The following is a 25,630-nucleotide window of genomic DNA, read 5'->3' on the forward strand; positions in this document are numbered from 1 at the left end:
AGCATTTTGTGTATGTTGCTCAAGATTTCCAGATCTGCAGAATCTCTTCTGTCTATTGGAATATAAACTGGGTTTGACAGAGCTCAAAGCTTCAGAACCAGTCAAAACTATAAATTTTGCATCGTGGAACTGCCACTTGCACTTAGCTCTCAGGCCAATTTACTGGCCTGGAAATTGTTTGACCTGATTGTCAAGGACCTGCACAAGTCCACAATCACATGCAATCTGACTGGTTGGCTAAAGTGAGCAACACACACAAAATGCTATTCAATTTTATTTAGAGATGCAGCACAGTAACAAGCCCTTCCAGTTGTGCTACCCAATTACACCCATGTGACCAATTACCTACTAACCCATAAGTCTTTGGAATGTGGGAGGAAACCAGAGCACCCGGAAATGTGGAGAATGTGGAAACACCTTACAGACAGCATAGGTGCTGTGCTAACCATGCTTAAGCTTAAAAGCTTAAAAATAATTTAATGTAAATGTAACTAATATAATTAATTTTAATGATATAAAGAATGGCAAATAAAGATAGAAACATGCCAGTAAAGTGGAAGCTGAAATATAATAAATAATTTTAAAGAATATAGTTTTAAGATCCTATATTTTACATATTCATAAATAGACATTGCTGTTCTTGACATAAAAATTGTTTTTGGGGACTATAAATGTACTAATTTGCAATGATCATTTACTACTCCATCACTAACCTGAGCCTAAGGTTGAACATGTTGTCTGTGAAAACTTGTTTAAACAGTGATGGCTAGTTCAGGATTCCAGGTAATGTATGGAAACAAAGAAATTCTAAAATTTCCTAAATTAGATTAACTTTATTGCCATATATACAGTATTTCAGAACATGTGTTATATATGTCAAACAGGGTCTGAGGATGTGCTGGGGGCAGCCGGCAAGTGCCACACTGTACCCACAGCTCACTAACTTTATCTCATACATTTTTGGAATATGAGAGGAAAATGGAACCTACAAGTTCACAGGAAGAACATACAAACTCATTGCAGACAGCACGGGAATTGAACCCCAATCTCTAGTGCTAACCTCTATTCTACCATGCTGCTGTCACGGGATATTGGCAGCAAGTTCTAACAGTTTCACCATCGTAGCTACTACCCATCTGTTGAAGTAATACCCAGTTCTTGGATCAGGAGCCTCTCAAATCAGAGTCAGGAAGGCCGCAATGGCTCTTGGTCATCTTTGCTTTCAGCAGCTGAAACTGTAAGGAGCAAGTCTGTGAGTTTCTCTGTGCTCTCTCCATAGGATGTCCCCCTGCAGTCTAAGACAAGTGAACGTAACATGGAAGCCCCTGTTGCACAGTGTCTGGACACAGAGGGCAGTCTTACCTATCACTCGCTTGAGACTCTGCAAAGTTGGGAATTGTCACTGGAAGCCTTAAAATTAGTGACGCTGGAAGTTAGGAAACTGAGCCGAGTGTACAAGACAATAGATATGTACAGTAAGTTACAGGTACAGTTATACTTATTTACCTCATATTTTTCTCTGTAAATTCTCAAAACTATATTTTGAAGACTTTTTTGAATTCACTCATGATTTTTTTTCTGAGAAGGGAAATTTGAGAGGTGCAGAGCAAAGCCTGGGATCCCATTGTTTAAAACCAGCACCTAAAATGCAGTACTCAGCCCAGAAGCAACCAGGCCAATGAGCAAGTGAGATTGAGAGGGGCTGAGGACTGGAAGAACCGTAGTGGGGTAGATGACTCCAGGGTGCAGGATGGGAGAGGCCAACACAAAGATACATTCTTCATCCTCATTAGCAGGATGTCCAAAGCCTTGTGCACAGAGCAGACAGTGTTTTATTCGGTGGTGTGTATCTCAGTAATTTATTTTTGTTTAGAGATACAGCAGCGTAACAGGCTCCTCTGGCCCAGTGAGCCTGCATAGCCCAATTGCAGCCATGTGACCAATTAACTTACTAACCTGTACATCTTTGGAATGGGTGAGGAAACCCGAGCACCCGGAGGAAACCACACAGTCACAGGGTGAACCGGCGGACCCTTACAGACAGCAGTGGGAATTGAACCACTTAGGCTGGTGCCTTGAAATAAAATAGTCTTGGAGAGAAAATGGGGCAGCAGGTTTGACATTTGGCTAATGTCTGTGTTTGGTGGAGTGATTCCTGTTATAATCTAACGAGTGAAACGCTTAGCAACAGGCAACCTGCCAGAACTGAGCAGGTCAAGCAGCATCTGTGGGGGGGGGGAGGAGGAATTGTCAATGGGGATACAACAGGGTTCCTCTTACACCCAGAGAGTAGTATGTACCTGGAATGCATTGCGTGTGGGAGTAATAGAAGCAGGCACTGGCTACTTTTAAGAGTTATCGAAAATAACATTGGAATAACCCGGGTAAAGAAGGCCAAGGCCCATTGCTGTAAAATGGCATTAGTAAAGTTTGTTGCTGATGCACCATCAATAACTCTCGGAGACGGGAGACAAAAGATAGGCTTTTATTAGCTGCAAACTTGACCACGACATCCTGGAGACTGAGGGAGGAGCAGTGCCTCCAATCGCCTTTATACAGGGGTCTGTGGGAGGAGCCACAGGAGCAGTCAGCAGGGGGCGTGTCCACAGGGGTCTGTGGGAGGAGCCACAGGAGCAGTCAGCAGGGGGCGTGTCCACAGGGGTCTGTGGGAGGAGCCACAGGAGCAGTCAGCAGGGGGCGTGTCCACAGGGGTCTGTGGGAGGAGCCACAGGAGCAGTCAGCAGGGGGCGTGTCCACAGGGGTCTGTGGGAGGAGCCACAGGAGCAGTCAGCAGGGGGCGCGTCCACAGGAGTCTGTGGGAGGAGCCACAGGAGCAGTCAGCAGGGGGTGTGTCCACAGGGGTCTGTGGGAGGAGCCACAGGAGCAGTCAGCAGGGGGCGTGTCCTCAGGGGTCTGTGGGAGGAGCCACAGGAGCAGTCAGCAGGGGGCGTGTCCACAGGGGTCTGTGGGAGGAGCCACAGGAGCAGACAGCAGGGGGCGTGTCCACAGGGGTCTGTGGGAGGAGCCACAGGAGCAGTCAGCAGGGGGCGTGTCCACAGGGGTCTGTGGGAGGAGCCACAGGAGCAGTCGGCAGGGGGCGTGTCCACAGGGGTCTGTGGGAGGAGCCACAGGAGCAGTCAGCAGAGGGGCGTGTCCAGACAGGCACATAGTTCACCACAGTTGCCCTCTGGTTTGGATGAACAAATGGTCTGTTTGCATGCTGTACTTTCTCCTTCATGTTGTCTGGTACACCTCCAGGTGCAGAACTCAGATCAAGCTGTTTCCCAACTTCTCAACAAACAAGATTGGCCACTGGGCGAGCAAACGGCTTTGAGAGTTGGGAGGTATCTAGAGGAGGACCACATAAGAAGACTCTCTGATCTCCTGAGGCTGCAGAGGGAAGAGAGAAAGCGATGGATAAAGGCAGATGGAAAGCCAAGTGTAAGAATGACCCTCACCTAAATATGCACACCCTTCACAAACAATCCTTATTCAGTACAACCCAACTCCTCTTCAGCAGAAGATGTATACAGCACTAGCTTCAAGGCCAATTATCCTCCTGTTATATGATAAATCTGAACTGTTAATCTGTCTATCTTGTCATGACTCGTGCACTTGTCTACTCATGGTGCTTTCTCTGTGACTGTAACACTATATTCTGCATTAAAGTCATAGAGTACTACAGCACAAAAACAGACCCTTTGACCCAACTAGTCCATGCTTATTCTCCCTAGTCCCTTCGACCTGCACCTGGACCATAGCCTTCCCATCCATGTATTTATCCAAACTTCTCCTAAATGTTGCAATTGAACCAGCATCCACCACTTCTGCAGACAGCTTGTTCCACACTCTCACCACCCTCTGAGTGAAGAAGTTCCCCCTCAGGTTCCCCTTAAACACTTCACCTTTCATGCAACCTCAGTGGAAAAAGCCTGCTTGCATTTACCCTACCTATACCCCACATCATTTTGTATACCTCTGCCAAATCTGCCCTTTTTCTGTTTTGTTTGTACCTTTTTCTTTTGTATTGCTTATATGTACTTATGTCCATATTATTTTGCTGACTTGTGGTTTGGTGCTTTTACAGTGGTGCTAGAAAGTTTGTGAAATTTTTTTAAAATTTTCTCTATTTCTGCATAAATATGACCTAAAATGTGATCAGATCTTCACATAAGTCCTGAACCTAGATAAAGAGAACCCAATTAAATAAATAACACAAAACACATTATAGTTATTCATTTATTTGTTATGAAAAAATATCCAATATTACATATATTTGTTGGAAGAAGTATGTGAACCTTTGCTTTCAGTTACTGCTGTGAACCCCCTGTACAGCAATAACTTCAACCAAACTTTTCCTGTAACAGTTGATTCATCCTGCAAATCATTTTTTGAAGAAATTTGGCCTGTCCCCTAAAACCCTCACTAATTTTTATAGATGCACCGTAGAAAGCATTCTTCTAGGGTGCATCACAACCTGGTATGGAAGTTGTCCTGTCCAAGACCAGAAGAAGCTGCAGAAGCTCGTGAACCTAGCCCAGCACATCACACAAACCAATCTTCCATCCTTGGACTCACTTTACACCGCACGCTGTCGGAGCAGTGCTGCCAGGATAATCAAGGACACGACCCACCCAGCCAAAACACTTTTTGTCCCTCTTCCCTCCAGGAGAAGGTTCAGGAGCTTGAAGATTTGTACGGCCAGATTTGGGAACAGCTTCTTTCCAACTGTGATGAGACTGCTGAACAGATCCTGACCCGGATCTGGGCCGTACCTTCCAAATATCCGGACCTGACTTGCACTACCTTACTTTCCCTTTTCTATTTTCTAATTATGATTTATAATTTAAATTTTTATTATATTTACTTCGATTTGTACTTCAGGGAGCGCAAAGCACAGAATCAAATATCGCTGTGATAATTGTATGCTCTAGTATCAATTGTTTGGTGACAATAAATTAAAGTAATTTCTGCATACAAAACTGTTTCTGTTCATCAATATTTCTGGAAGGCCTTGCATGAACAGTCCTCTTTAGGTCATACCATAGCTTCTCAATTGGATTAAAATCTGGACTCTAACTTGGCCATTTCAAAATACAATTTTTTTTCTTTTTCAACCGTTCTGTTGTTGATTTACTCTTGTGTTTTGGATCATTGTCTTGTTGCATCATCCAATTTCTGTTAAGTTTCAGGTGACAGACTGCCACCCTGACATTTGCCTGTAAAACGTCTTGATTCAATTTTGAATACATTGTTCCCTCAGCGATTGCAAGCTGTCCAGGCCCTGAGGCAGCAAAGCAGCCCCAAACCATGATGCTCCTTCAACAGTGCTTCACATTTGGAATGAAGTTTTGGTGTTGGTATGCAGTGCCCTTTTTCTCCAAACATAGCAATGTACATTTCTGTCAAAAAGTTCAACTTTTGTCTCATCTGTCCACAGAATATTGTCCCAGAAGCATTGTGGAACATCCAGGTGGTCTTTGCAAACTTGAGACGTGCAGCCATGTTTTTTTTTGGGAGAGCAGTGGTTTCCTCCGTGGTGTCCTTCCATGAACATCATTCTTGTTCAGTGTCGTTCTTATAGTGGACACATGAACAGAGACTTCAGCAAGTTCTAGAGATTGAATTCTTCAGGTCTTTTGCTGTTACCCTTAGATTCTTTTTCAATTCTTTCAGCATTGCACATTGTCCTCCTGGTATGATCTTTAAAGGACACCCTCTCCTTGGGAGAGTAGCAACAATACTGAATTTCTCCATTTGTAGACAATTTCTGTTACTGTGGACTGATGAACACTCAGGTCTTTAGAAATGCTTTTGTAGCCTTTTCCAGTTTCATGCATCTCTACAATCTTTCTTCTAAGATCCTCTAGAAGTTATTTTGATTGAGGCATGGTGCACAAAAATATATCTTTCATAAGAAGTACAGGCTCTGTTGGTAACTAGACTTTGTGTATCTTTTTTATAGGGCAGGGCACCTCAACAACTCACACCTCCAATCTCAACTCATTGATTGGAGCACCTGATTCCAAACATCTTTTGTCAAAGACATTACCCCAGAGGATCACATATTTGATTGAACATATCCTGTGATTGTTTAAATGGTGTATCCAGGAGCAGATCGCGTTTGTCTATTATTGTGACTTAGATGAAGATCAGACCACATTTTATGAGTGATTGATGCAGAAAAGTTTTTCTTGCAACTGTACATTCTGTTTTTTTTTACAATTTGCATGATTTGTTCTTTCTTTTGCACATGGGGGGGGGTTGATATTTTTCTTTGAATGGGTTCCATTGTTTCTTTGTGGCTGTCTGGGAAAACGAATCTCAGAGTTGTATACTGCACACATACTTGTACTTTGAACCTTTGTATGATATGGTCTGACTGGATAGCATACAAACCAAAAACTTCTAACTGTAGATCAGCACATGTGAGCCGTAACCAATTCCATTTATGATTATAGTAATCACATACTGTAGCTACTACTTGTGTGCAGAGGTCATCTGTGAGATGTGATGGAGGAGAGTTTAATAACCTTGAATTTTATTCTGAGTGCAGGAAGGAAATGAAGGTTTATGTTTGACTGAAAAATTAGTTGGAGAGGACTCAATACCGCATTCGAGTAAACACAGTGCAGACCTTCAGAGAGAGCTTGCCCTGCAAATCAAGGAACGCGAGAACCTCGTAGAGGAACAGGTGATTATTAATGTGGATAAAATAAGCATGGCAAATGTAGATTTCACACTCAGAATCAAGTTTATTATCATTGACATACGTTATGAAATTTGTTGTGTTGTGATAGTGCAATACACAAAAAAGATTCTCTTAAGTTACAATAAGCAATATAAAAACAAATAAGTAGTATGAAAAGAGAACAAAATAGTGTTCATGGATTCATGGACCATTCAAAAATCTGCTGATGGAAGAGAAAAATCTGTTCTGAAAATATTGAGTGTGTGTCTTCAAGCTCCTATACCACCTTCGTGATGGTAGCAATGAGAAGAGGACATGTCCTGGATGGTAAGGGTCCTTAATGATGAATGCTGCCTTCTTGAGGCACCGTCAATTGATTATGTCTTCGATGCTGGGGAGGCGAGTGCAGATGATGGAGCTAGCTGAGTTCACAACCTTCTACATCTTTTTCCGATTCTGTACATTGGCCCCTCCATACCAGACGGTGGAGCAACCAGTTAGAATGCTCTCCATGGTACATCTGTAGAAATTTGCCAGAATGGTGGATGACATACCAAATCTCCCCAAACTTCTAATGAAATACAGCTCTGGCACATTTTCCTTGTAATTGCCTCAATATGTTGGGCCAAGGATACATTTTGAATGAGAATCCCAAAAATTCATGTGTCTGGTGGTAGTTCATGGAAATGTGACAGAAAATGTCACTCGCATTGGTCTGCATGAATCTTGCTCAAGAAACAATGGAAGATTGAGAGGATTTCAGGACCTGTACCTTGCCCTGCAGAAAATGGCTGTGTTGGGATTTCTATTTTGAATGAAATCCAAAATACCAAATGGACATGTTATTATTTCAATAGAGTTTAGATATTGGGCTTGTCTCCTTTAGTAAAGAGACTATAACATTTCCTAAAAAACATTAGTTCTGCCCAGTCCCCTTGACTCGCATGTGGGCTATAACCCTTCATAACCCTCGCATCCATCTACCTATCCAAATTTCTCTGAAACATTGCAATCGAACCTGCATCCACCATTTCTGCTGGCAGCTTGTTTCACACTCTCTCTACCCTCTGAGTGAAGAAGTTCTCACTCATATTCCTCTGAATTTTTGGGGAATTGGTGGCATTGATCCAGTTACATTCTCCAATGTTGTAAGGATTTCAAATCACCAGTGTGGACAGTAGGAGAAGGGAAGAGAATGACATGACACAAGGCAAAATCCATTTGCTCAAGGGGTTGAAATTAACTGGAACAAACTACTGAAGCAGTGATATCCAGAAAGAGATGGGATTGAAGGTTGTTGTGAAGATATGCTATGGATTTGGGCTGTATCCAGCTTTTCTGTTCTGTCTGATCTTCAATTTCTCTCCTATTTTCAGTTGCAGTTGCAGGAGGAACAAACAATCATGGAAGTAAAGGCAGAAAATGGGAATAGTGACATTGCAACTGTGGTTTACGATATCCAATTGTTACGTCACCTGCGGCAGTACGTTCTTCTGGAGCAAAGACTCAAACAGCAGCAGCAGGAATTCAGGGAAGCGCCACACGACTGTGTAAAGGTCAGTCTATCTGTCTTCCTCACCCAAGACATCCATAAAGTTTAAAGTTATATACTGTAAAGTTGAAACGGAAAATACTGGAAATACTTGGCAGAAGAGGCTGCATCTGTGGGAAGAGAAACGGGTCGAAAACTGGTTTTACATGTAAAATAAATCTGGGGAAGTTGGAGCCCAAGGTCTGCTAGACCTCTGGAGGCTGGAGGCCCAGAGGCTAAAGTTGGAGGAGTGAGTGAGTGAGTTTGTTTTCCTTCCCCATGGTGGGACTGTCTAAGTGAGAGGCATAACTTATAGGGAAAGTAGGAAGAATCCAAAGTTGATGTCTGTTCCCACAGACAGTGACTGGAGTCCAGAATGCACCAAACGAAGTGGGGATGGAAGCTCCTAAAACACTTAAGCTGCTCTATTCATTTATTTATTTAGAGATACAGCGTAGAACAGGCACTTCCAGCCCAGTGAGGCGCACTTCCCAGCAACCCATCAATTTAACCCTAGCCTAATCACAGGACAATTTACCATAGAAACATAGACAACCCACAGCACAATACAGACCCTTCGGCCCACAATGCTGTGCCAAACATGTGCTTACTTTAGAAATTACTTAGGGTTACCCATAGCTCTCTGTTTTCCTAAGCTCCATGTACCTATCCTGAAGTCTCTTAAAAGACCCTATTGTATCCACCTCCACCACTGTCACCAGCAGCCCATTCCACGCACTCACCACTCTCTGCATAAAAAACTTACCCCTGACATCTCCTCTACACCTACTTCCAAGCACCTTAAAACTGTGCCCTCTCGTGTTAGCCATTTCAGCCCTGGGAAAAATGCCTCTGACTATCCACATGATCCTATTAGGTCACCCTATCATCCTCCATCACTCCAAGGAGAAAAGGCTGAGTTCACTCAACCTATTCTCATAAGGCATGCTCCCCATCCAGGCAACATCCTTGTAAATCTCCTCTGCACCCTTTTTATCATTTCCACATCCTTCCTGTAGTGAGGTGACCAGAACTGAGCACATTACTCCAAGTGGGGTCTGACCAGAGTCGCATATAGCTGTAACTTTACCTCTCTGCTCTTAAACTCAATCCCACTGTTAATGAAGGCCAATGCACCGTACGCTGCCTTAACCACAGAGTCGGCCCGCACAACAGCTTTGAGCATCCTATGGACTCGGACCCCAAGATCCCTCTGATCCTCCACACTCCACAACATATTTGACCTACCAAAATGAACCACCTTACCCTTATCTGGGTTGAACTCCATCTGCCACTTCTCAGCCCAGTTTTGCATCCTATCGATGTTCCACTGTAACCTCTGACAGCCCTCCACACTATCCACAACACCTCCAACATTTGTGTCATAAGCAAATTTACGAACCCATCCCTCCACTTCCTCATCCAGGTCATTTATAAATGAAGAATAAGGGTCCCAGAACAGATCCCTGAGGCACTCCACTGGGCACCGACCTTCTGTGGGCAAGCCAATTCTGGATCCACAAAGCAATGTCCCCTTGGATCCCATGCCTCCTTACTTTCTCAATAAGCCTTGCATGGGGTACCTTATCAAATGCCTTGCTGAAATCCACATACACTACACCTACTGCTCTTCCTTCATCACTGTGTCTAGTCACATCCTCAAAAAATTCAAGCAGGCTTGTAAGGCACGACCTGCCCTTGACAAAGCCTGCTGACTATTCCTAATCATATTATGCCTCTCCAAATGTTTCTGCCTCTCAGGATCTTCTCCATCAACTTACCAACCACTGAAGAAAGACTCACTGGCCTATAATTTCCTGGGCTATCTCTACTCCCTTTCTTGAATAATGGAAAAACATCCACAACCCTCCAATCCCCCGGAACCTCTCCTGTCCTCATTGATGATGCAAAGATCATCACCAGAGGCTCAACAATCTCCTCGCTTGCCTCCCTCAGTAGCCTGGGGTACATCTCATCCAGTCCCAGTGACTTATCCAGCTTGATGCTTTCCAAAAGCTCCAGCACATCCTCTTTCTTAAAATCTACATGCTCAAGCTTTTCAGTCCATTGTAAGTCATCCCTACAATCGCCAAGATCCTTTTCCATAGTGAATACTGAAGCAAAGTATTCATTAAGTATCTCTGCTATTTCCTCTAGTTCCATACACACTTTTCCACTGTCACACTTGATTGGTTCTATTCTCTCACGCCTTATCCTCTTGCTCTTCACATATCTGTAGAATGCCTTGGGGTTTTCCTTAATCCTGCTCATTCAGGCCTTCTCATGGCCCCTTCTGGCTCTCCTAATTTCATTATTAAACTCCTTCCTGCTAGCCTTATAATCTTCTAGATCTCTATTATTACCTAGTTTTTTGAACCTTTCGTAAGCTTTTCTTTTCTTCTTGACTAGATTTACAACAGCCTTTGTACACCATGGTTCCTGTACCCTACCATCCTTTCCCTGTCTCATTGGAACGTACCTATGCAGAATGCCATGCAAATATTCCCTAAACATTTGCCACATTTCTGCTGCACATTTCCCTGAGAACATCTGTTCCCAATTTATGCTTCCAATTTCCTGCCTGATAGCACTATATTTCCCCTTACTCCAATTAAACGCTTTCCTAATCTGTCTGTTCCTATCCCTCTCCAAAGCTATGGCAAAGGAGATAGAATTGTGATCACTATCTCCAAAATGCTCTCCCACTGAGAGATCTGACGCCTGACCAGGTTCACTTCCCAATACCAGATCAAGTACAGCCTCTCCTCTTGTAGGCTTATCTACATATTGTGTCAGGAAACCTTTCTGAACACACCTAACAAACTCCATCCCATCTAAACCCCTCGCTTTAGGGAGATGCCAATTAATACTTGGGAAATTAAAATCTCCCACCACGACAACCCTGTTATTATTGCACCTTTCCAGAATCTGTCTCCCTATCTGCTCCTTGAGGTCCCTGTTACTATATTAAAAAAAACACCCAGGAGGGTTATTGACCCCTTCCTGTTTCTAACTTCCACCCACAGTGTAGTCACTCCCTCCTTTTCTGCAGCCATGACACTATCTCTGATCAGCAGTGCCACGCCCCAACCTCTTTTGCCTCCCTACCTGTCCTTTCTGCCACATCTAAAACCTGGCACTCTAAGTAACTATTCCTGCCCCTGAGCCATCCAATTCTCTGTAATGGCCACAACATCATAGCTCCAAGTACTGATCCATGCTCTAAGCTCATCCACTTTGTTCATGATGCTTCTTGCATTAAACCAGACACATCTCAAACCATCGGTCTGAGCATATCCCTTCTCTATCACCTGCCTATCCTCACTATCTACAAGCTTTCTCGATTTGTGAGCCAACCTCCTCTTCCCCCATCTCTTCAGTTTGGTACCCACCCTCCAGCAATTCAAGTTTACACTCTCCTCAATAGCTGTAGCAAACCTCCCTGCCAGGGTATTGGTCTCCCTCACGTTCAAGTGCAACCTGTCCTTTTTGTACAGGTCACACCTGCCCCAAAGGAGGTCCCATTGATCCAGAAACTTGAATCCCTGCCCTCTGCTCCAATCCCTCAGCCACACATTTATCCTCCACCTCACTCTATTCCTATGCTCACTGTCATGTGGCACAGGCAGTAGTCCCGAGATTACTACCTTTGAGGTCCTGTTTCTCAACTTCCTTCCTAGCTCCCTGTAGTCTTCTTTCAGGACCTCCTCCCTTTCCTACCTATGTCATTGGTCCCAATCTGTACCACGACCTCTGGCTGTTCACCTTCCCACTTCAGGATATCATGGACGCGATCAGAAACATCCTGGACCCTGGCACCTGGGAGGCAAACTACCATCCACGTTTCTTTCCTGCGTCCACAGAATCACCTGTCTGACCCCTTTCATTACTGTCTTCCTCTTCCTTTCCCTACCCTTCTGAGCCACAGGGCCAGACTCTGTGCCAGAGGCACGGCCACTGCCGCTTCCCCCAGGTAGGCCGTTCCCCCAAAAGTACTCAAACAGGAACAATTAACCTACTAATTGGTACATCTTTGGACTGTGGGTGGAAACCAGAGCACCTGGAGCTAGCCCACATGAGCAAATGGAGAATATATAAACTCCTTGTAGATGGTGCCCTAATTGAAGTCTAAACTCTGATACCCCCCATCTATAATAGCATCGTGTTAGCTGTGACACCCAAATCTGGACAAGAATTGTCAAGGCATAGCAGTTATGGAGCTAAATGGCATTGGTGTAGATGGATATGAACATGTTGGGCTGAAGGGCTTGTTTCTATGACTCTGTTAAAATGACATCTGAATAATGACACATTCAACACCTGTATTCCAGCAGTTGTTGACAGAGGACAATGACGGTGACATGAAATGTTTGTACAACCAAGCCAAGGGCCAGAACCAAGCTCTTATGGGCCTGAAATCTGCTGCTGCCCTACTGGAGCTAAGAGAAAAAAACCTTCAAGAGTTAGCCGATAGCTTGAAGTCTTTCACCTCGGACAAGGTTAGTAATGTGGAAATATCCAAACAATCTACTGGTGAACTGAGGCTGGTGTTTCTTCTTGACCTAAAAAAAAAAGGTAATACTACACAAAAGTAGGCCCTTTGGCCCAACTGGTCCATGCTGACCACATCATCCTCCCTGCTAATCCCAAGTATCCACATTAAGCCCATAGCCCTCCAATCCCCTCCCCTCCAGGTACCTATCCAGATGCCTCTTATATGTTGCAACTATATTCACCTCGACCACTTCCTCCGGCAACTCATTCCAGGTATTCACTGCCCTCTGTGTGAAGATCTCACTTCTCAGGTCTCTTGTAAATCTTTCCCATCTTATCTTGCATCTGTATCCTTGAGTTTTGGACACCCCAATCCTGGGTAAAAGACTGACTGTCCACCTTTACCAAACCCCTGAGGACTTGATGAACTTCCGCAAGGTTACCTCTCCTCGTGCTATGCTCCAAGGAATAAATCTTTCCCTGTAGTTGAGGCAGCATCCTCGTAAATATGAGCTGATATTCATAAGCCCAAGAGATTCTGCAGATGCTGGAAATCCAGAGTAACACACACAAAATGCTGGAGGAACTCAGCAGGTCAGGCAGTATCTATGGAAATGAATCAAGAATCAATGTTTGGGCCAAGACCCTCATCAGGGCTCAGCATTTCAGGCTGAGATTCTTCAATCAGGGCTCTTACTATTTTACAGTGTGTGGAAGTAGCTGAATGTATGGCTGCTGAGCTAAAAGGCTTTAGACAGGGAATTGTGAAGACTCTACAGGTACAGCTTCTAAATATAAATGGAACGAGACGTCTGGAGCAAGAAACAAGGAAAATGGCCTTAATAAACGAGGTATGTGGACCATAAATAGAACAGCATTTAATAGTGCTTTAAATATTCCTGCTACTTTGATTCTATCCACACACTCATTTAGCTAGCAGAGGGAGTTACAGGGATTGACCTTATTTTGACCAAATGGAGATCTCAACATACACATTAAAAATACAGGCCAATATGGGCTGCTACTTCACAACATAGTTACAATGCAACACTACTCTGATTGAGATTGAACAACTTTTTTATTTGTTATCGTAGTAGGTACAGTATGCACTCAGTGACTTCTTTATTAAGTACCTCAGTCTACCTTGTCATGGCCCTTATATTCACTGTAATTTCTCTGTAACTGGAACACCACACTCAATGGCCACTTTACTAAGTACCTCCTGTGCCCAATAAAGTAGCCACTGAGTGCATGTTCATGATCTTCTGTTGCTGTAGCCCATCCACTTCAAGGTTTGATGTGTTGTGCATTCAGAGATGCAATTCTGCACACCACTGTTGTAACGTGTGGTTATTTGAGTTACTGTCACCTTCCTGTCAGCTTGAACCAGTCTGGCCATTCTCCTCTGACCTCTCTCATTAACAAGGTGTTTTCACCCACAGAACTGCCACTCACTGGATGTGTTTTTAGCTTTTTCACACCATTCTCTGTAAATTCTAGAGACTGTTGTGAGTGAAAATCATAAGGAGAGGAATAGAAGCCGTGGTCAGTGAAGTGCACATTTCAACATTCTACCCAGTCTCAGAAACAGAAGTAAATCATTTGGCCCCTTCTACCTTTTATTTGTTGTTGTGGTTTGACAGCAATTTGTTGTCCTTTGAAATTCTCCACAGTGTAAATCTTCAGTTTATAACATTAATGTGTATTGATCACTGCATAGATTAAGGAACGTGAGGCCAATTTAGCAGAAGAAGAGAAGCTGGAGGGAGAGGTGGTCGCACAAGACCTGCTGAAGAAGAAAAGACAGCAGAGCCTGTGGATGACGCAGGAAGAAACCAAATTACAAGACCAACTGGAACGAGGAGAACTGACACACGAGCATAGAGAGGTGTTGTTTTGTTACATTGATTGATCTATTCATAAGATTTTGAGCTATGATCATGTACTTTTACAAATCCATCTATGCCATGAAATTATGGCAAATGCTTTGCAACACAGAATCATGTTCAATTTCACTGGACACGTTGTGAAATATGTTGGCTTTGCGGCAGCAGTACAATAATAATAGAAAAACTGTGAATTACATGTAACCCCAGGTCCAGTGGGCTGTGTTAGTCTAGGGAAGGGCACTCTCCAGCTCGCCAAACTTGTGAAATCTCGCTTGTGTGGATGCTGCATGATGTTTTCCCCTGTTACAAATCAGTACCACGAAATAACAAACAGTACACCATATGTAATTAAACGATTTAGCTTTATAATTCTTAATTTGACTAGAGGGTTAATAAAGAAAAGGGCCCATTTTAATGAAACAGTCTAATACACAACGTTGGAACTCATGATTTTACCATCCGTTTGTTCTCCATCGATTTCCCCCAGGCGTCGTCAACTCCCGATCCTATTCCACATCCACTGCGTCCTGCAGTCTACGACCTTTCCATTCTGGCCTCTTCTCTGTCCATCTTCCGCCAAACAAAAGCCCCACGAATCCCTCACTCTCAGGCATACAAGAAAGAAAACTACTCCCCTCAACAGACACTGCACATTCCAAACCCCCGTCATAACCCAAACACACTGCTGCTACAGAGAGACCATTACATTAGCAGTGAAATCTTTCCCAGGGCATTACATACAGAAAATAGATATATATTAAATAGTTAAATTAAATAAATAGTGCAAAAATAAAACTTTAAAAATAGCGTTCATGGGTTCAATGTCCATTAATAAATCAGATAACAGAGGGTAAGAAGCTGATCCTGAATCATTGAGTGTGTTACTTCAGGCTTCTATACCTCCTTCCTGATGGTAGCAATGAGAAGAGGGCAAAACCTGGGTGATGGGAGTCCTTAATGGTAGACGCTGCCTTTTTGAGGTATCACTCCTCAAAACACACGATGCTGGAGGAACTCAGCAAGTCAGCCAGCATCTATGGAAATGAACAAACAATTAACGTTTTGGCCCGGGACCTGTCATCATCAGGATGATGAAGGATCTTAGCCCAAAATGTTATCTGTTTATTCCTTTCCATAGATGCTGCCTGACCTGCTGGGTTCCTCCAGGATTTTGTATGTGTTGCTCTGGATTTCTAGCATCTGCAGAATCTCTTCACTTTATAGCAAATTCTTTAATACCTTGTACCTTTAGGTACTTGAACGTGAGTCTGGAAAATATTCTGGAATGATGTTGCAGTAGAGTGTCATGATCAGGTAAAGGTTATGTGGAAATTCAGGTCCTGTTCTGACAAACAATGTGAGAAATGATGATTCATCTCTAGCCTGTATTCCAGTATGAATCTTGTAGCCTTTCATACAGCCACAAAATCCACCTTGAATACAAGATTGTTTAATTCAACATTGTTAAATGTCATTTCCAGTACACAAGTGTAAAAGAAAACGAAATAATTGTTACTCCAGATCCAATGCAGCACAAAAAAACACATTAAGATAAAGTATACAATAATAATAAAAAAACCACAATAAATACAAACATATAAGATAACTTATCTACATAGATTGATTGTATGCCCATAAAGTGACACTAGGTGCAGGAGTATCTATACATAAGGGACCCTGACAGGAAATGATAAAGTAGTGGTGGTTGGGGGTGTGGAGGGGTGGGTTAGTGGGTGGAGGTGTTGATCAGCCTCACTGCCTAGGGAAAGTAACAGTTTTTGGGTCTGGTGGTCCTGGTGTGGACACTACATAGCCTCCTCCCTGATGGGAGTGGGACAAATAGTCCATGAGCAGGGTGTGTGGGATCCTTCATGATGTTACTGGCTCTTTTCTATACATATGTGTGTCTTTGAATGTGGGTAGGCTGGTGCCAGTGATGCATTGGACTGTTCTGACTACCCGCTGTTGATCCTTCCTGTCCACTGCAGTGCAGTTTCCGTACCATGCAGTGCAGTTTCCATACCATGCAGATAGGATGCTCTCTACCTGCACATCCATAGAAGGATGTGATTATAGATGTGCATAGTCCATATGCTTAATAACTGAATGTCAATAGATTTCTGACAGAGGAAATTCCAAAGGTTCTCAACTCCCTCGTCCCACTTTTAATCGGTGAATCCCTTATGCTGAGTTCCTTAATCCTCAACTCTCCAGTCTATGGTCTTACCAACAAATTCATTTCTTAACCTTCTAAACTTCAGTAAGTATGGGTGAATCCTAGTCAATCTTTCTTTATAGACCTCCTACCCAACCCAGAAATCAGTTTGGTGAATCACTGTTTCACCACCTCTAAGGAAAGCGGCCAAAGCTGTATATAATACTCCAGATTCCATACAATCTCAGCAAGACTTTCTTGCTCTTGTAGTCCATTCCATATAATAAAATGGTCTTCAAATTGCCGCTTGCATACTGAAAATGCTCTGGAAGAGTAAAGGGTTTGAGTATTGTGAGCAGTTTGAGGACCCTTATCTAAGGACATGCTGGCATTGAAGAGGAGGTTCACAAGAATGATCCTAGGAATGAAAGGGTTAATATATGAGATGCATTTGATGGCCCTGACCCATACTCACTGGAGTATAGACAAATGAAAGGGGATCTCATCAAGACTTTACCGAACATTGAAAGGCCTAGTCAGAATGGAAGTGGAGAGGATATAGTGGGTGAATCTGAGACCAGAGGGCATAACCTCAGAACAGAACAGAAGGACATCCCTTTAGAACAGATGAGGATAATTTCATTAGCCAGATGGTGGTGAATCTGTGGAATTCATTGCTATGATGTGCTGTGAAGCCCAAGTCATTTGGTATATTTAAAGATGAGGCTCTTGATTAGTAAGGACGTCAAAGGTTACAGGGCGAAGACAGGAAAATGGGTTTGAGAGGGAAAATAAATCAGCCATGATGGAATGGCAGAGGCTCGATGGGCAGAATGGCCTAATTCTGCTCATATGTCTTATGTTCTTATGGTCTATTCCTAGTTAATTTTTAAAACTTCATTCCTGCAGAACCTTAATAAAGAGCACAGCATAAGACTGTGGCTGCAGGAGAGGAGCCTTCAGCAAGAGATTGAGCAGATTGAGAAGGATCAGGAGGTGAAGTGGAAAAGGAAAAAAGATGATGGCCAACAAAGAATTGCAGAAAGGAAAGCGCAAGAAGAGCAGAAAGCAGAGGCAAGCCATTCTCAGCAAGTCCGACAGCTTCTAAACAAAGGTATGAGTAGGGTAAACATAAAGTACACTGCAGATGCTGTGGTCAAATCAAGACGTACAAACAAGCTGGATGAACTCAGCAGGTCAGGAAGCATCCGTGGAAAGGAGCAGTCAATGTTTCAGGCCGAGACCTTTCATCCAGTTTGTTTGTACGTGTTTGTATGAGTAGGGTGTTTTCTTGGGAATGTGCACCAAAAATTAAAAATATGGATGGTTTGAAGGTATCATCTTCCCAGGATTTTGTTGATATCAAAACTGGTTGCCGGAGAATCTACCACATTATTGTTAGAATAACCCATTAATTTCTGCATGTGTAAAGCCCTTGGTGCATTGCCTAAGTTAGTGTTCGTTCCCAACCCAACAATCCCTAAAATCTGATTCGTCATTGCTTGTAAATATTTACAGGCATCACCCTTCCCTCATAAACTCCTTCAGCTCTACAAGCCACTGAGATCCCTACATTTTTCCAATTTTGCTGCCTCAGATATCCTCAATTTTGACTGCATGGCTACAGGTCCCCAGGCCTTGGGTTTATGAAATCTCAAATTCTGTCATTGCCTCACTACCGCTTACTGTGTCCCTTGCCTCTGTGGCACACTTTTTGTCTCTTTATGTGCCTCATTATCTTTGCTAACACTCCTGGGAAGCACTTTGGAACATTTTACTATACCGACAATGCTGTCACAGTCAAGGCTTAGTGGCTTCAGGCAAGTCAGATATACAGTAGTTTATATTTCCTTACAGGGGATCTACATAGAATGTTATAGCACAGTACAGGTCCGTCGGCCACCATGTTGTGCTGACCTACTCTAAGGCTGATCTATCACTTCCCTTCAACATAGCCCTCCATTTTACTATCATCTGTGTACCTATGTAAGAGTTTATTAAATATCAAGGAGGATGTGAGGGCTAAGTTTTTTACTCAGAGTGGTGGATGCCTGGAATGAGCTGCCTGGTATGGTGGTAGAGGCAGATACATCAGAGACTTTAGACCATAGGACATAGGAGCAGAAATAAGCCATTTGACCCATTGAGTCCTCCAGAAATGAATGCTGACGTTGCATTTGCCTTCCTCACCACCAACTCTACCTGCAAGGTAACCTTTAGAGTGTTCCAAGTCTCCCAAGGACTCCCAAGTCCCCTCTGCATCTCAGGTTGTTGGCTTTTCTCTCCATTTAGAAAATAGTCTGCATGTTTACTTCTTCTACCAAAGTGCATGACCATGCATTTTCCAACATTGTATTTCATTTGCCACTCTCTTGCCCATTCTCCTAATCTAAGTCCTTCTGCAGCCTACCTGTTTCCTCAACACTACCTGCCCCTCCACCAATCTTTGTATCATCTGCAAACTTGGCAACAAAGCCATCTATTCAATCATCTAAATCATTGATATACAGCATAAGACATTATTTAAGGTGATTCCTCCAATCTCCTTAAAATTATGCCCCTATGTATGAGCAATTTCAGTCCTGTGGAAAAAATCTCTAGTTATCCAACAACTACAAGTTGTTGTTATTACCCACTCATTGTGGGTAGTGCTGTTATTTCTTAGTCAAAAAGCTAGGAGTTTTAGAACACAAAAAAAATTGAGGCTGACACTTTAATATGTACTGAGGGAGTGCTCTGCTCTTGGGGATGCGACTTTAACCTGAAATTTTGTGTGTGTGTGTGAGAGAGAGATCAGGTTTATTATCACTGACATATAACAAGTTTAATGATATCTTTTGCAGCACCAATACAGACAATAATGATAAATTACAATAAGTGTGTATATATATAAGTATTTAATACATAAATAGTGCTAGAAGGGAGCAAAATAGCAAGGTAATGCTCATGGTCCATACAGAAATTTGATGGTGCAGGGAGGGGGAAGAAGCTAATCCTAAAACATTGAGAGTGTGTGTCTTCAGGCTCCTTGATGACAGTAATTAATGACAAGAGGGCATGTTCTTGATGGTAAGGGCCCTTCATGATGGATGCCACCTTGTTTGAGGAGCAGTGGTAGGAGGGCTAGTGTCTGTGATGGAGCTTGCTCAGTGTGTGTAAAAAGATAAAGGTGGTCTTCACAAGAAAAGCAAAGCTGATTGTCCTTTTCCTCTTAATCTAACCATACACTTCTCTCAATGTCCCCAATGCTGATTGTCCATACAGTATCTTATCACTTTTTGGGTGAGCTAACTGTGTTATAAATTGGCTGCACAGTGACAGCACTACATCCCCCTGAGATGCAGAGGGGACTTGGGAGTCCTTGGGAGACTGTAAAGTGATTAGAAATGATGGAGATCATAAAAGGTACCAAAATAGACAAGAGTTTCTGTTTTATGATTTACATAAATAAACATTTTTTTCCTTTCTTTTGCTCAGCCACCAAAGCCTTTGTACAAATGGCAAGTTTTACTGCACGGAATTTTCCTGTACTCCACCTAAAACCCAGACCCATCTTGGGTAAGTATTATTGAGTCAGGTGAAGCTTTATAGAGTTGTGTAATTGATGTACAAGTTAACAAAGACTGTTCTCTTAGCAAAGAGTTTGTGAAACTGATTCAGATGACAAAGACTGAGCTTTAATTCCCTACATACTGTCCCTAGGTAACAAATGGGTTCCTTTCCCACAGATGCTCATAAGTCAAATTTTTCCATATATTGGAAAGCACACAAAAATCACTCAAATTGGCAACCTTATAGAAATGCTTAAAATTATGAGAGGCAAAGATCAGGTAGATGATAAAAATCTTTTCCCCAGGGTAGGGGAATCCAAAATTAGGGTTTATCACTTTAGGATGTAAAGGGGAAAGGTTTAAAAGGGACTTTAGGGGCAACCTTTTCACACAGTGGATGTTGAGTGTATGGAACGAGCTATCAAAGGAAGGGGTTCAGGCAGGTACAATCGTGTCATTTAAGATGCACTTGGATAGCTGCATGGAGGGATATGGGCCGAACTCAGAAAATTGGGATCAGGTAGTGGGCACCTTGTTAGCGTGGACGAGTTAGGCCAAAGGGCCTGTATTCTCTAACTCTACGACAGCTTCCAGAACCCTTCTCCCTCTCCTAAGCTTACATTCTTACACTTCAAAAAAAGTTTAAGAGTCCGGCAAAAACTGAGGATCAAAACAGAATATAAGATTTATCAGAAGCTCCAATCAGTCAAAGTGCTTTGAGGGTTCAGTGATAATTGATGAATGAGGAGTTGACAAATAGCATCAGTTAAAAGAATAAAGATCAGAAGCAAAACTTCTTATTTAAAATGATTCCAGTTTAAGATGGCACTGGTGAAACACAGCGATGACTTGTTGGCAGCAAACTACTAATTTCTTTATTAATCACCCCATTTCTCAAAAATGATCACTCCAATCAATAGCCTGTAATTTCCCTTTTGAAGTTGGGCTTATGAACTGCCTTTACGACTTGGCTGTTTTGTGGTGTGTTTTGAGGTCTCAAAGGTGCAGGACGGTTGTGGCATGACGTGCACGGGCCTGAGAATGGGGAATGGGCCAATATTTGGCCATTGCTGGAGCAGGCATGGAACTGATTCAAAGTGGCAGATTTCTTTCTTTTTACAATATTTTTATTCAGAAGAAAAAAAAACAAGATTTACAGAGTGCAACACATAGATACATCTCAACATAACTTGTGTACATTCGTATATTGTGATAAAATTGATCAAAATGTTATAGCATAACACATAAAGGTATACCACTCTGTAATCAAAAATTTAAAGATAGGTCATACATCATAAAAGAAATTTTTTATATATAAAAAAGTCAACCCCCTACCAACTACTAAAGAAAAAAGCTGATGGATGATGATGGATAAATTAGAAAAGAAAACATATTCGCTTAAGAAGAGAAGATAAAAATATACATAATAGTCTGTGCACTGTTAAACTTTATAAATTGGAAAAGTAATTTAGGAAAGGTCCCCAGATATCATAAAAAGATTGTTTCAAATTTAAGACTGAGCAGCAGATCTTTTCTAAATTTAAATAAGACATAATATCACGTAGCCATTGAAGATATGTAGGAGGGGTAAACTCCTTCCATTTAAGCAAGATTGCTCTCCTTGCTAAAACAGAGGTAAAAACTAAAACCTGTAGGTTAGGAGTATTTAAAGTTATATCTTCATCTGCAATAATACCAAACAAGGCAGTAAGGGGATTTGGGTCAAATTGGACCCTAAAAAGTTGTGAAAAGGTATGGAATACCTCCTGCCAAAACTTTTCAATTTTAGGGCAAAACCAAAACACATGAATTAAAGAGGCATCAGCAGAGTTGCATTTATTACAAAGTGGAGAAACATTCGGATAAAAACTGGACAGCTTCTGTTGAGAAATGTAAGCTCGATGAACCACTTTAAATTGTAGAAGAGAATGACGAGCACAGAAAGATGATTTATTACCCCATTTAAGAATTTTATTCCATCTATCATCAGAAATCTGACAATTTAGGTCATCCTCCCAAGCTTTTTTTATTTTATCTAAAAAGTCTTGTCAAGAATCAATCAACAAGTTATAGATACCGGTAATAGAACCATTAACAAAAGGTTTTAAATTTAAAAGATCGTCCAGTAAATTTTTATCAGGACCTATAGGAAAAGTAATTAATTGGAAATGTAAGAAATCTCTAATTTGAAGGTATCTGTAAAAATGTGTTTTTGGGAGTGCAAATTTAGTTGACAATTGGTCAAATGAAGCAAGAGATCCTGAGATAAACAGGTCTCAAAAACACTTAATACCTAGTTCATCCCAATCCTTAAAGACTTTGTCAGTCATGGAAGGGATAAAAAGATAATTAAGGAAAATGGGAGATGGTAACGAAAAATTTGCTAAACCAAAAAATTTCCTAAATTGAGACCAAATCCTTAAAGTTTGCTTAACAATTATGTTATCTGTTATTTTATTTGCTGAAAAAGAAGAATATGATCCAAGAAGAGAGACAATAGAGGAATTTTTTACAGAATTAACTTCGAAGGAGACCCATGATGGGCAATCTTTATGATAAATATAATAAGACCAGAAAGTAATATTCCTTATATTGGCAGCCCAATAGTAAAACCTAAAATTGGGTAGGGCTAGTCCACCCATCTCTTTATTTCTTTGTAAGTAAATTTTACTTAAACGAGCTTGCTTATTATTCAAAATATAAGATGTTAAAATTGAATCTAAAGAATCAAAGTAGGTCTTGGGAATAAAAATAGGTAAGGCCTGAAAAAGATATAAAAATTTAGGGAGAATCTTCATTTTAATCGAATTAATTCGGCCAATTAGGGATAAAGAAAGAGAAGACCTCCTTTAAGAAGAGATTCTTCTTTAGATGATACCTATATGAATGCTTTTTTCAGTAATATCAACATTCCTACATTGTCGACTGATAGCCTAACACAGTTAGATCAGCCTATTTCCAATGAAGAAGTGGCTGAGGCTATACGTGCTTTACATTCTGTTAAGACCCCAGGACCTGATGGCTTTCCTGGGGAGTTTTATAAAACTTTCACTACGTTACTTACACCTTATTTATCCTCTGTTTTATCAGAGTCCTTTAAATCGGATAAACTCCCTCAATCTTTTTATGAAGCTTTTATTTCTCTTATTCTTAAAAAAAAAATAAAAATCCAGCTGAATGTTCTTCATACAGACCGATCTCTTTATTAAATGTTGATGTAAAAATCTTATCCAAAATCTTAGCTCAAAGACTTGAAAATATTTTACCATCTATTATATCACATGACCAGACAGGATTTATTAAAAATTGTTACTCACATTTTAATATACGTCAGTTATTGAATGTAATATATTCACCATCCAAAAAATATCAGAGTGTATATTATCCTTAGATGCAGAAAAAGCCTTTGATAGGATTGAGTGGAATTATCTTTTTAAGACCTTAGAAAAGTTTAATTTTGGGCCTAATTTTATTCGTTGGGTTAAATTAATCTACTTGTCTCCTACCGCTCAGGTTATTACTAACTCCCAAATTTCTAAGCCCTTTAAATTACAGCGGGGAACGAGACAAGGTCGTCCTCTTAGTCCTTTACTTTTTGCTTTAGCTATAGAACCCTTAACAATAGCATTTCAAGAATCTAAGGATGTTTCTGGTATACTAAAAGAAGGTATGACTCATAAAATTTCATTATACGCTGATGATATTTTACTTTTTATCTCTCACACTGAAACTTCTTTACCTTCGGTTCTTTCTTTAATTTCCCAGTTTAGTTCTTTTTCAGGATATAAGCTCAACTTACATAAAAGTGAGCTATTTTCTTTAAATGACCTAATGTCATCAAATGCCAAATTTCCGTTCCAAGTTGGTACAAGTCAATTTACATATCTAGGTGTAACAATTAGTAAAAACTTCAAAAATTTATTCGAAGTGGCAGATTTGAGTCGAGGTGGTGGGGCCCGGAACCAAGAGCAAGGAACAAGCCGATGTTTGACTGATTTAAGTTCCAGGCCAGACTGGGGACAGGCTGAATTGAGGCAGTGGGTCCCAGGCCCGAGAGCATATTGAAGCGGCAAAGCCCAGGTCTGAGAGTAGGAAACAACCCACTGTTTGGCTGATTTAAGCGCTGGACCAGATTGAAACGGTCAGGGAGTCGAGGCCAGTGGTGTGGGTCGGGCCGGTGTTCAGTTCACTGCTCGGTGAGGTTTACTTGTCTCTATGCTGAACTGAGGCCGTGACCTACAACTAACCGACTCCTAGATCGGCTGTGACTATAGTTTTGTGCCTGTGAACTCACTTTTGTGAACTTTAGTTCTGAAAGTTATTTGCTTAATTTTACTGTTTGCATAATTTGTTCTTTTTCCTTGCATATTGGATCTTCTTTTATTTAAATTGGTTCTATTGGGTTTCTTTGTTTTGTGACTGCCTGTGAGGAGACAAATCTCAAGGGTGCACATAGTATATGTACATACTTCGATAATAAATGTGCTTTGAACTTGGGAAAACTCAACCCATCTGAATTAATCTAATCAATACCTGCCTGGCACCAGTGTGCTTTGGAAATGCAGATGGGAATTCTGTGTGGTTAGGACAATGCAATGTTGACTTAATGGTATATCTTTTCATTTCTGTAGAGAAGAACTTTGCCAAGCTGCTTCTCCAAGTTCCACTCTTCAAGCTCCTTGGAGAAATAAACAAACATCTGAAAGCAAACCAAGAAGCTAAAGTGGACGACCAGGGAACAAATCAATCCAAAGTCAAGTACGAAGGTAGAGTGACATGTTTATTGATCATTTTCATGCCAAATTATTACCTTGACCTTCTGCATCCTCATATAAAATCCTTTACCTGCCATTCTCTCCACATCCCATTGTTGACTCACTCAGTTTTAACTACCCATTGCTCAGTGATGTGATGGGTCATTAAAACTGCCTAATATATATATATATATATCTATATCTATATATATATATAGAAAGGTGCCAGAAAAAGGCCAGCAATATCACGAAGGATCACCCTGCTCATGGACTCACTCCCATCAGAGAGGAGACTACATAGCATCCACACCAGGACCACCAGACCCAAAAACAGTTCTTGAATCTTGACTTTGATCAATTTTAGCATTCTAATCTTTATTTTCAAATCCTTCCATGGTTTTACCCACCTGTCATGGTATGTTTGTCCAGTCCAACAATCCCCTAAGGTATTGTTTCTGTTCCAGTTTTGTCCTCCTGATATCAGGCATTCCATTACTAGTGTCTGAGTTTTCAGCCATGAAGTCCCCGAGCTCAGGATTTTTGTTCTTAAAGCCTTTGATCTCCC

At 41.6% G+C, this 25,630-nt stretch overlaps 1 protein-coding gene across 1 annotated transcript in view; it reads left to right on the forward strand.

Moving 5' to 3' along the window:
• The window catches only part of si:dkey-103g5.4 (uncharacterized), a 136,043-nt gene that overhangs the window by 84,944 nt on the left and 25,469 nt on the right, over positions 1-25,630 (forward strand). Inside the window, exons 35-44 of the mRNA XM_059956812.1 lie at positions 1,280-1,486; positions 3,259-3,441; positions 6,557-6,694; positions 8,068-8,247; positions 12,554-12,721; positions 13,424-13,567; positions 14,437-14,604; positions 17,670-17,874; positions 20,238-20,318; positions 24,943-25,077. Of these exons, the coding sequence (XP_059812795.1) occupies positions 1,280-1,486; positions 3,259-3,441; positions 6,557-6,694; positions 8,068-8,247; positions 12,554-12,721; positions 13,424-13,567; positions 14,437-14,604; positions 17,670-17,874; positions 20,238-20,318; positions 24,943-25,077 (1,609 nt within the window). The remainder of the gene's footprint in view (positions 1-1,279; positions 1,487-3,258; positions 3,442-6,556; positions 6,695-8,067; positions 8,248-12,553; positions 12,722-13,423; positions 13,568-14,436; positions 14,605-17,669; positions 17,875-20,237; positions 20,319-24,942; positions 25,078-25,630) is intronic.

The sequence above is a fragment of the Hypanus sabinus genome, chromosome X2 (assembly GCF_030144855.1).
Source record: "Hypanus sabinus isolate sHypSab1 chromosome X2, sHypSab1.hap1, whole genome shotgun sequence".
Lineage (NCBI taxonomy): Eukaryota > Metazoa > Chordata > Chondrichthyes > Myliobatiformes > Dasyatidae > Hypanus > Hypanus sabinus.